Source organism: Colletes latitarsis, chromosome 2 (genome assembly GCF_051014445.1).
Source record: "Colletes latitarsis isolate SP2378_abdomen chromosome 2, iyColLati1, whole genome shotgun sequence".
Taxonomy (NCBI): Eukaryota; Metazoa; Arthropoda; class Insecta; order Hymenoptera; family Colletidae; genus Colletes; species Colletes latitarsis.
The window spans coordinates 26,166,555-26,177,012 of NC_135135.1; the positions used below are offsets into that span (position 1 = coordinate 26,166,555).

At 36.5% G+C, this 10,458-nt stretch overlaps 2 protein-coding genes across 7 annotated transcripts; one reads left to right on the plus strand and one right to left on the minus strand.

The window, feature by feature from the left end:
* Positions 1-4,178: 4,178 nt before the first annotated feature.
* LOC143350694 (divergent protein kinase domain 2A) lies at positions 4,179-6,336 on the plus strand. The gene is made up of 4 exons (XM_076782725.1): positions 4,179-5,021; positions 5,334-5,634; positions 5,742-5,872; positions 5,991-6,336. Exons 1-4 carry the CDS (start codon positions 4,416-4,418, stop codon positions 6,192-6,194), a joined length of 1,242 nt encoding a protein of 413 aa, XP_076638840.1. The 5' UTR covers positions 4,179-4,415; the 3' UTR covers positions 6,195-6,336.
* Positions 6,337-6,447: 111 nt separating this feature from the next.
* Positions 6,448-10,236, minus strand: LOC143350675 (eukaryotic translation initiation factor 2-alpha kinase 1). Of its 6 annotated transcripts, none has more exons than XM_076782715.1 (10): positions 9,971-10,236; positions 9,213-9,889; positions 8,940-9,107; positions 8,638-8,794; positions 8,142-8,558; positions 7,814-8,063; positions 7,551-7,727; positions 7,288-7,443; positions 7,092-7,229; positions 6,448-7,016 (listed from the first exon to the last, which is right to left on the minus strand). In XM_076782715.1, the coding sequence occupies exons 2-10, from the start codon at positions 9,283-9,285 to the stop codon at positions 6,801-6,803; spliced, it is 1,752 nt and encodes a 583-aa protein (XP_076638830.1). In that variant the 5' UTR covers positions 9,286-9,889; positions 9,971-10,236; the 3' UTR covers positions 6,448-6,800. The 6 variants fall into 6 exon arrangements, with proteins under 6 accessions (XP_076638830.1, XP_076638824.1, XP_076638819.1 ...); XM_076782709.1 differs by having other exon boundaries at positions 7,814-8,558; positions 9,213-9,387; positions 9,615-9,889; positions 9,971-10,235; XM_076782704.1 differs by having other exon boundaries at positions 7,814-8,558; positions 9,213-9,387; positions 9,503-9,889; positions 9,971-10,235.
* Positions 10,237-10,458: the final 222 nt, after the last annotated feature.

A 10,458-nucleotide genomic window follows, 5' to 3' on the forward strand; every position in this document is an offset into this window, starting at 1 on the left:
TACGAATTCTGCGTAATAATGGGACTGGAGAGTTTCAAGCATTGGTCTTTAATAGAGATGACTAGAATTGCTACTTGTAAATGACGAGTGATATGTGATCGCTATTCATTAGTGAGTCAGTTAAAACCCAACGAAGTATTGCCTATATAAAAATGAAAAATCAAACAAGATAAACATATAAATTCAATGCATATATTAATTATATGAATTAATATATTATTGCTTCTTGTAGGCAAGCAACTACCAGTGGGCAGCACCGATCGGCAGCGATGACTCCACGCAGCATACCAGATGCACCCGGTGCACTACTCACACATACCAGATCACGCGTACGTGAGCTCGTGGAGTTTCGAAAAGTCGAAAAAGGCAAACTGACACATGCTCTCTTTCTCGATTCTCCGAAGTTACCCGAAATAATTTCGAACTCGCCTCATGGGAGTCGAGAAAGCCGCCCAAATTTGCATGAAATAGTTTGTTACCTTCAACGCTAGATGGCGCTTATTTATCGACCTCAAACCCCCTGGTGCTAAAACGCCCAAGTTTGTCGAGAAATCCATCTAGCGGGGACGATGCGAACTATTCCACGACAAACTTGGGCGTTTTAGCACCAGGGGGTTTAAGGTCGGTAAATAAGCGCCATCTAGCGTTGAAGGTAACGAACTATTCCACGACAAACTTGGGCGGTTTACCATCCGGATTTCCAAAATACCCGGAACATTTCCAAAATGCTGGCGATCTTGCGAAGAGGTGGCATGTATCTTATAGCTAAGGGAATGATGGGGAGAGGAAAACAAAGGTAAAAATGATGAGAACACATAGAATTCTTTAAATTATATCATTTATTGCCATAGATTTACATTATACAAAGCTTTAATACATATGTGCCTATATGGGTCGAAATGTAAAAATGCCTGGGCAGTCAAGATTTGAAATTGTATCATTGACGCGATGACGGACTTCAGCTGTTCAAAATCAAGAAGGAAGGCTCACACCAGAGATGCCAGATTCAGCACCCGGTGCCCTACTCACACATACCAGATCACGCGTACGTGAACTCGTAGAGTTTCGGAAAGTCGATAAAGGCAACCTGACACATGCCCTCTTTCTCGATTATTCCGAAGCTGCCAACGGCATACGATTCGGAATCTCGACTGCCCAGGTATTTTTACTTGCCTTTCCTAGAGTTCATTACTGAACTCTGCAAATTACTCCTGGTTTCTATTTGCCTCTGATGACCTCTGATGACCAGGGCTGACAAAAGTACAGCACTCCCGACAACTTTTCACACCATACAGCGACTGTTACTGACTGCTCCTGATTACTGCTTGCCTCTGCTGGACTCTGCTGACCATCGCTTATATTTCTGACAACCTATAACGATTACTACTGATTTCTGCTAACCTCTGTTGGTCTTTGCTGATCTCTGTCAGCGTGTGCTTGTCTCTGCTGAACTTTCCTGGCCTCTGCCGAACGCTACTGACCACTGCAGGTATTTCTGATAATCTATAACGATTAATACTTACTACTGCATGCCCCTACAAGTCTCTGCTTGCCTTTGCAGCTTTCTGCTTGTCTGTGCATGCCTTTGCTGGCCTCTGCTGACCGCTGCTGACCACCCCTGATGCTTCTGACATCGTATAACAATTACTACATGCTACTGTTCGCCCCTGCTGATCTCTGCTTGCCACTGCTGGCCTCTGCTGACCACCGCTTACATTTCTGGCAACGTACAACGATTACGACTGGCTACTGTTAGTCTCTCCCAGCCTCTGCTGACCGCTGCTGACCACTCCTGGCATTTCTGACAACGTATAACGATTACTACTGACGTCTGCCAGCCTCCGCTGGCCTCTGCTGACCGCTGCTGACCACTCCTGTTACTTCTGACAACGTATAACGATTACGACTGGCTACTGTCAGCCTCTCCCAGCCTCTGCTGACCTCTGCTGACCACCCCTGATGCTTCTGGCAACGTATAACGATTACAACTTGCTACTGCTTGCCCCTGCTAGTCTCTGCATGCCTCTGCATCCCTCTGCTGACCTCTGCTGGCTCCTGCTGACCACGCTGACTTTGTTAACAACTTCTAACATGATGTACATGTATTAAAACTTTGTATAATGTAAATCTATGACAATAAATGATATAATTTCAAAGAATTCTATGTGTTCTCATTACTTTTACCTTTCTTTTCCTCTCCCCATTATTCCCTTAGTTATAAGAAACCGTTTCTCTACTTAAAACTGGAATTCCAAAGTGCCCGGAGTGTTTTCTGAAATATCGGTGACCTTGACCCACTTTCGAAACTGGGTCAAGGCCAAATCCGGATTCCCAAAGCGCCCGGAATTTTCTAAGATTCGATGGCCTTGACCCACTTTCGAAATTGGGTCAAGGCCACCCGGATTTCCAAGTTGGCCCGAAGATTTCTAAAATTTCGAATGGCCTTGACCTACTTTCGAAATTGGGTCAAGGCCATCCGGATTTCCAAGTCGGGCCGAAGATTTCTAAAATTTCGAATGGCCTTGACCTACTTTCGAAATTGGGTCAAGGCCATCCGGATTTCCAGGTCGGCCGGAAGATTTCTGAAATTTCGAATGGCCTTGACCTACTTTCGAAATTAGGTCAAGGCCAAATCCGGATTCTCAAACTGCCCGGAATTTTTCTAAGATTCGAATGGCCTTGACCCACTTTCGAAACTGGGCCAAGGTCAAGGTCAAATTCAGATTTCCAAAGTTCCCGGAACATTTCTAAAATGCTGGTGAACTTGCGAAGAAAGTGGTACGCATCTTATAGGTAAGAGAATGATTTGGAGAGGAAAAGGACGGTAAAAAATGATGAGAACACATTGAATACTTTGAAATTATATCATTTATTGTCATAGATTTACATTACACAAAACTTTAATACATATAAACATATTATATTATATTATATCATGTGACAAGTTGTCAGCAACGGTCAGCAGTGGTCAGCGATGGTCAGCTGACGTCGGGAGATGTTGCCAGAGGCCAGCTTAGGTCGGGAGATGCTGGCAGAAGTCAGCAGAGGGTGGTAGTAGCCAGTAGTAATCGTTGTACGTTGCCAGAAATATAAGCGGTGGTCAGCAGTGGTCAGCAGCGGTCAGCAGAGGCCAACGGAGGCCAGCAGAGGCATGCAGAGGCAAGTAGAGTCCAGCAGGGGCAAGCAGTAACAAGTAGTAATCGTTATACGTTGTCGGAAGCATCAGGTGTGGTCAGTAGCGGTCAGCAGAGTCCAGCGGAGGCAGGCAGAAGTCAGTAGTAATCGTTATACGTTGTCAGAAATATAAGCTGTGGTCAGCAGAGACCAGCAGAGGCTGGGAGAGGCTAACAGTAGCCAGTCGTAATCGTTATACGTTGTCAGAAGTAACAGGAGTGGTCAGCAGCGGTCAGCAGAGGCCAGTGGAGGTCTGTAGGAAAATTCAAAATTACATGTAGCCGTATCTTGTACCTCGTACTTTTTAATCGTATACTTCAGGTAAAAAGGGGCATAAGTGTGTAAAAGAGTTTTATGGCATTACCTGCTAATTCAAGTTAGCCACCAGTAGAGGCATGTAGAAACCAGCAGCGGTCAACAGAGGCCAGCGGAGGCTGACAGAAGTCAGTAGTAATCGTTATGCGTTGTCAGAAATATAAGCGGTGGTTAGCAGAGGCCAGCAGAGGCCAGCAGAGGCTGGGAGAGGCTGGCAGTAGCCAGTCGCAATCGTTATACGTTGTCAGAAATTCCAGGAGTGGTCAACAGCGGTCAGCAGAGGCCAATGGGGACCTGTTGACGAGAGGTCGGATATTAGTTGTTCAAGAGCGAGAAGGGAAGTGTGGGCCTTTCTCTCTCGACTCCCACGAGACGGTCCTAACTTACTTTGGGCAGCTTCAGAGAATCGAGAAAAAGAGCATGCATCATTTTGCCTTTGTCGGGTTTCCGAAACTCCACGAGCTCACGTACGCGTGATCTGACATAGTGTGAGAGAGCACCTCCGGTGCCTTTCTGACATTTCCGGCTTACGGTGGCCTTCTTTCTCGATTTCTCGAAGTTGCGCGAATTCATGTTTCCGTTAAACGCTAAAGAAGTTCGTCGTTACTAGAGTCGTCGTTGATGCACTCAATTATGCCAAATATGGGACAGAGGTCAACTGATAGTCTTACAATAGACATTGGTAACGTTCGCGAAGTCAGTTTTTATTGTACCGTTCTGAGCAGCGTGTCTATGATAGTAGGCCGTCTCTAAGTATTCACTAGGAAATGAATCCTACAGTTAGTGATTTTGCACGCCCATCTCTATTTTTAGTGGATTTCTTTTGTTTATTTTGTTATCAACGTACTAACTTAACAAATAAACGCAATAAAGAAAACTAATTTAACGTTTCTAGTGACGTACGGAATTATAAAAAGTGCAAATTTATGATTTTATCGTATTTATATAACATTCTAAAATTTAAAAAATGGGAGTTATTATTCTTCGTAACGGTTTTTATCGGTTTAAAATGGTCCAGGATTATTACGTTCCGACCAGACGTAGATCATTTGATCGAATTACATAAATGTCCAGCATGCTTTGGCACTTCTGCCTGTAACGATATTCGTAAAGTAGATATCACGCCGTACGATTTCTATTCAGCATTTTCTTACTTCTTCGGGGTGAAGAACGTATTTTTCGGATTTCTTAATGGAAATAAGGTTTTATTAAAGAAGTTGGCACATTCGACCGAATTGAATGAATTCGATCGAATGCTTTGCGAAAATAAGAACTTTGCTCATATTTGTACAAGGGACCTAAAGAAATTACAGAATGAAACGAATATTAATTTTTACGAACTTGTTGTACAAGAAGTCACGTTAGATTTTACAAAGGATAACTTGAGTCGCTTAAGAGTTTGTCCGAATACACAACGCTTAAACAATCTTTTACATCATATATATCTTAACAATAAGCACGTTGATTCCAAAATACTCGATATTAATATTTGGACGTCTACTATTCTTAATCCTGAGCCTCTCATACTTCAGGTATTTAAATTAATTTATGATATTTAATAGATAAAAGCCATAAATAAGCTCTTTTGGATGACCTTGCATTCTATTGCAAACCACAGTAACATTGATAGGAAAAAGCAGAAATTTTCTCTCTTTTTCACTTTTCAAATACAAATTCATTGATAATTATATTTTTCAAATATTTAAAATTTGAACAGAACACATTTGGACAATGCTATGAACACAGACATTGAATAGGAACGGTAAAAGAAAATAGATATGAAGTGTCCATAAATTGTAAAAACATCTATAATAAAATTTAAAATATTAAGGATTTCTTCATAGATATTATCTGTGGACAAAAATTGGCCAGTACCAAAATATTTGGGTGCATGTGGACGTATTGTAATCGAAGAATACGTCGGATTACCATTGACATCGTACTATAACAAACCATGGTTACTCAGAGCTAAAGTAGCTTCAAGTATTTTAAATGCTGCTCACATGTTCACTTATAGAAACAATGACTTTGGGTTTTATTTAACCGATATATCAGCCGATAACATAGCAATCGATTCAAATAATAATGCAAAGTTTGTGGATTTAGAAAATATGATTATTGTTGATAAGAATTTTGTATCCAAAGGTAATAGCATTGCAAATCTAACATACTTAATCAAACATAATATATATGCAGAGCAATGTTAAGTTTTAAACGAATATTATTCAGGAGTTTGGTAAATATATTTTTAGAAGAATCAACAACTTGGGACCAATTACAAGAAAATAGTGAAAACTTGAATTGCACAGAATGTTTAGTATATTCTCCCATTGAAATATGTAATCACAAAATCAGCGATCACAATTATTATGCAATATGTAAGGTCAGTTATTTAAAAAGCACAGGATAATTACTAACAAAGTATAAATAACAATGTAAATATCAAAGAAAATATTTTTACCTTAACATTGCCTTAAGTGAAAAAGTTTTACATTTTACAGATATTATTAGCGTTTAATATAAATAACAGTGTATTTCCTGGTGGTCTTCTACATGATGTACCTGCAGATATTTTAAAAAATTATCCAAATGTACAATATTTAACAGAACAATGCGTTAAACCTCAGAAACCATTCACTAGAATAATTGCAGGAATGCAACTTAAACAATTACTAGATACTATAATAAAAGACGAGGAACAATGAAGAAATAAATTAAATCAACATGCATTAGTGTTTAGAATTATTGAACAAATATTTAAGAAGCGTCGTGTCGTACAAAAGTTTTGCATAATATAGAAAATAATTATTTTTATATATATTAATAAACAAATTTGTAATATTTCAATGTATTTCTATTATATTAAATAATATTTAAGGACAGTTGAAAACCTTGTAATATATTTTATAAATACAATATTTCAACACAAAACACGAAATTTAAAAGAATTGCAGGGAATACTTATAAAAGTCTGAAATTTATTGTATTTTAAATATTAAAATCTGGTAACATGACAATATAACAAATAGGATACAATAGTAATTTTTAATACTGCATGCAGAAACTGAGTCGAATACTCATAGTGCTAAACGCACTAAGTGCAATTTTTTAACAAATGCATAACTTAATTATCTAACAAAAATTGAATAGAAATGTGTAATTAATTATTACATCGTTTAATTTTTCGATGAATTTACAAACTAAATATATATATACCGTCAAATTTGTACTAGTTTTATAATTTATATTAGAAAAATTATACTATACATTTTTGTTCTAGAAACTCGTTTCGATTTAATTAACATAAAAACTTATGTATCGTTTAATGGTATATTATATTTAGTAATTTGTGTTTCTAGCATCGAGATCCTCTCTTCCAACTTTTGTATTTTGTTGTCTTTCTCTGTAATGTCGCTTCTTAATTGAGCTATAGTTACATCTTTATCCTCGTTTAAGTTTTGCAACAGTTGACTGGTCGATGGCCGTTTTTTAGGATCTGTTTGCACTAATTGACTTACTATATGCGCCTGTAAAAAAATTAGTTTTATCTTTAAATACTTTTTCTTTTACCAGAATTATCAAATTTTATTTTAATGGTATACCCATTTAGGATAAGTAGCGGTTAATGCTGTCGGTATTTGACCTCTTTTCAAGCTTTGAATTATTTCGATCCGCTCCATATGAGTTTCTGTATGTACTAACAATTCTAGAAGTACTATTCCTAGACTGTATATATCGCTCTGGAATAGTAAACATTCATTCAATATATATTTCACTCTTGAAAAAAAAAAACAGTACCTTAGGATCGCATTTTCCTTGGAGTTGTTCCGGTGCAGCGTACATATGTGTACCAAGTATGGAGTGATGATTTTCACTTTGCAATGGACAAGCCAATCCAAAGTCGCCTAGTTGTATTTGAAGTCGATTTGATGTTGAAATAAATATGTTACTTGGCTGAAATAAAATAAAATTAATTAATACGTATCCAAAATTACGTAGCTAAAATTAAGAGATATTGCTCGAGTATTTCATTCAATACAAATCCATTGTTCTTTTGCTACCTTTATATCATGATGTACAATTCCACAGGAGTGTATGTAGTCCAAACCACAAAGAACTTGTGTTAAAACAGCAATGATCATTGCCTGTGAAGTAAGTTCAATCCTTTCATCAAGCCATTGTTGAAGTGTTTTCTCGCAAAGAGTCATTTGAATGTACAACGTTGCATACTGTTCATTCTTAAAATTAAAATTTTTTTTAATCAAGATTAAATTCTATCTAAAAGTTCTCAATTGTAAGGTTTAGATAAAGAATTCACACAAACCACTTGGGGTACGTATGAGCAAAGTTTGTTATTGCTATTAGATTCGTCGCACGAATCGCTACCGTCGGTAGAATTTGTACTATTTTCTGTTTCATTATCTTGACGATTGCTATCGTTTCTGAAAGATATACTATTCGAATTAGTTTTCTCCGTGCTTTCTTCGGTAACATTTTCGATTATTCGATGTCCTATAGTATTAACTGAGGTATTAAGTTCATTAAATCTGTTTTCATCTTTGGCCTGAATGTACCTACCGGATTTGTAATCTATCTTTTTACTATGTTGCTTTAATAGTTTATCCTGTTCATAGTTTTCTTTATATACTGACCGCTCTCTAGTTTGACTGTCCCAACTATTATTACAATTTGATTGACTCTCCGAATTAAAGCTTTTATTTGCATATGACTTGTATATGCTTTTTCTTTTGTCTGCAGTATTTAGTTTGCTTGGAGAATGACTTGTAGATGGTAAACTTTGTAGAAAGGCTGGTGGTAATGTCGGTTCGATCCATGCGCCTTTATATGAAACTATGTTGGTATGATTTAATTTAGCAAGAGTTTTAACCTCTTCAAGATGCTGCATAATACTTTTAACTCGGCCAGAACGTACTATTATTTTTTTCACTGCGTATTCAATACCATCGAGACGGTGCAAGGCTTTAAAAACATTACCGAATCCTCCAGAAGCAATAAAACTTATTTCTTCAAATTCTCTATAGTACCTGGACCAACCAGTCGTCAATGGACTGTTCGAAGTAAATGTATAAAGATCATTGTCTATTTGCACACAACATTGGTAAAGCTAATTTATTTTAAACTTTATACTTAGAAATCTGCAGTGCACTTTCACAACCAGTTGCTGTACGTGCAACTGCAATCAAGTGGTATAATGCATGTTGATATTGTCCCCTTAATGTATCAAATTCCATTAAATTGTAGGAACTATCGATTAATTTCAATTCGTGAAGTCTGTCACAGATTGCTAAAAAGAAATGTTACAATTACTAAATAAAACATTTCACTTAAAAATGAATATACTTTGTTTTATAATTTTCTAAAGATAATAGCCTTTAAAATCAAGAGAAATAGATCGAATTTAATCCTTTTTAGTAACATATGCAAATTACCAAAATATAATTTGTTCCTGGATACTTTATCACCTTCGAAAAGTGTGCAAAGCTGTTGTATAAGCGATCCAATTAAAAGACTAGTTGATGGTGCAACTACAGTCACAACTTGCCCATTATTCTGATTAGTGTTATTGTCCACGCATAATGTAGATCTTGTATTACTGCCTAATAACAATATTAACGATACAATCAAATTATCAAAACAAAAATAATATACGTATCTTAATGCTAACCGTATTCCTATGGAGCTTTGAAGTTTGTGTTACTTACCTACATCAAATGTAGTTACTGTGGATAAAATGTTCCAAGGATTAATTAACGATGGTGTTTTATCCATTTTCATTTCTAAAATCGTTCAGTTGTCGCATTAAATAATACAGACTTCTCGCAGCCTTTGATATAGTTGGAAGAATATTTTTCTATTTTTAGTTATTTATTTAATTCTCTGAAAAAGGTGCAAATTACAAATGTTCCAATTTCACTTTATCGTGAAATTGTCAGCCAGTATGATACGATTTGTAGTTAATAAATCTCTTTCTCCCGAGTGGATTATTATTTACGTTTTGAAATGAAAAAAAACTGCAATGAACAGTTACTCATTTTTCCACTATCCTCTAAAATTCATGAAATGCAACATATACCCTTTTTGTAGAAAACTATTCGGTTGTTTACCGTTCATTCAGGCTGATATTGCCATGCTTAAGACTACCACACAATTTCATTTCACGAAGTTTAAGGATTAGACTTCGAGCTTTTCGTAACGTTTTTTTCTCCTTAACAAATACATTTTTATTTCAGCAGTTTATCGTTACACAGTTTTCATCGATAAATGTTAATTTGTCGAATTGTTACTTTTTAGATAGAGTCTAATACAGCTACTTCAAGTTGCAGAGTCACTGAACTGCATTTTTCATTTCCACATACACCTGTAGTGAACCACAGCCATTCTACGTCATATAATAAAAACATTTATTTCAGGGCTGATTTAGAAGACGAAATCTGCGGACGTCTAAAGTATTGTAGATCACCTTAATCCTTTTTTGTCCAATATAACCTCTTATTCAACGAAACATTGGTTTCAAAAACATTAATGTAACTAAAAGTGGTCCATGAATTTCATCCGTGTCAAAAGGGGCCATAGAAAAGAAAAATTAAGAACCACTGATCTAGCTAGTATATAACTAAATTGATCATTATTAATTTTAAAAGATTCGATTTGAAGGTTTTCATCTCTTGCATGTAATTTTAGGATTATGTAATATTGGAAAGAGAAAGCTAAACAAAACCGTGTTCGTATACATGCGACCTTGAAATGTAATAGACTGTATGGTGCAGTTGGTGGCATACATTGTTACACGTGGGACTAAGTCATTGACCTTAGAAATACTTTCTACTTTCTATTTAACACGGCTATGTCGGTTTTACTTACTTTAATCTCCTTTACTCTTTCCTTCACCTTTCTACGTGCAATATTAAATAAACAAAAGACTGTTTACCAATATTAAACAAGAAATTA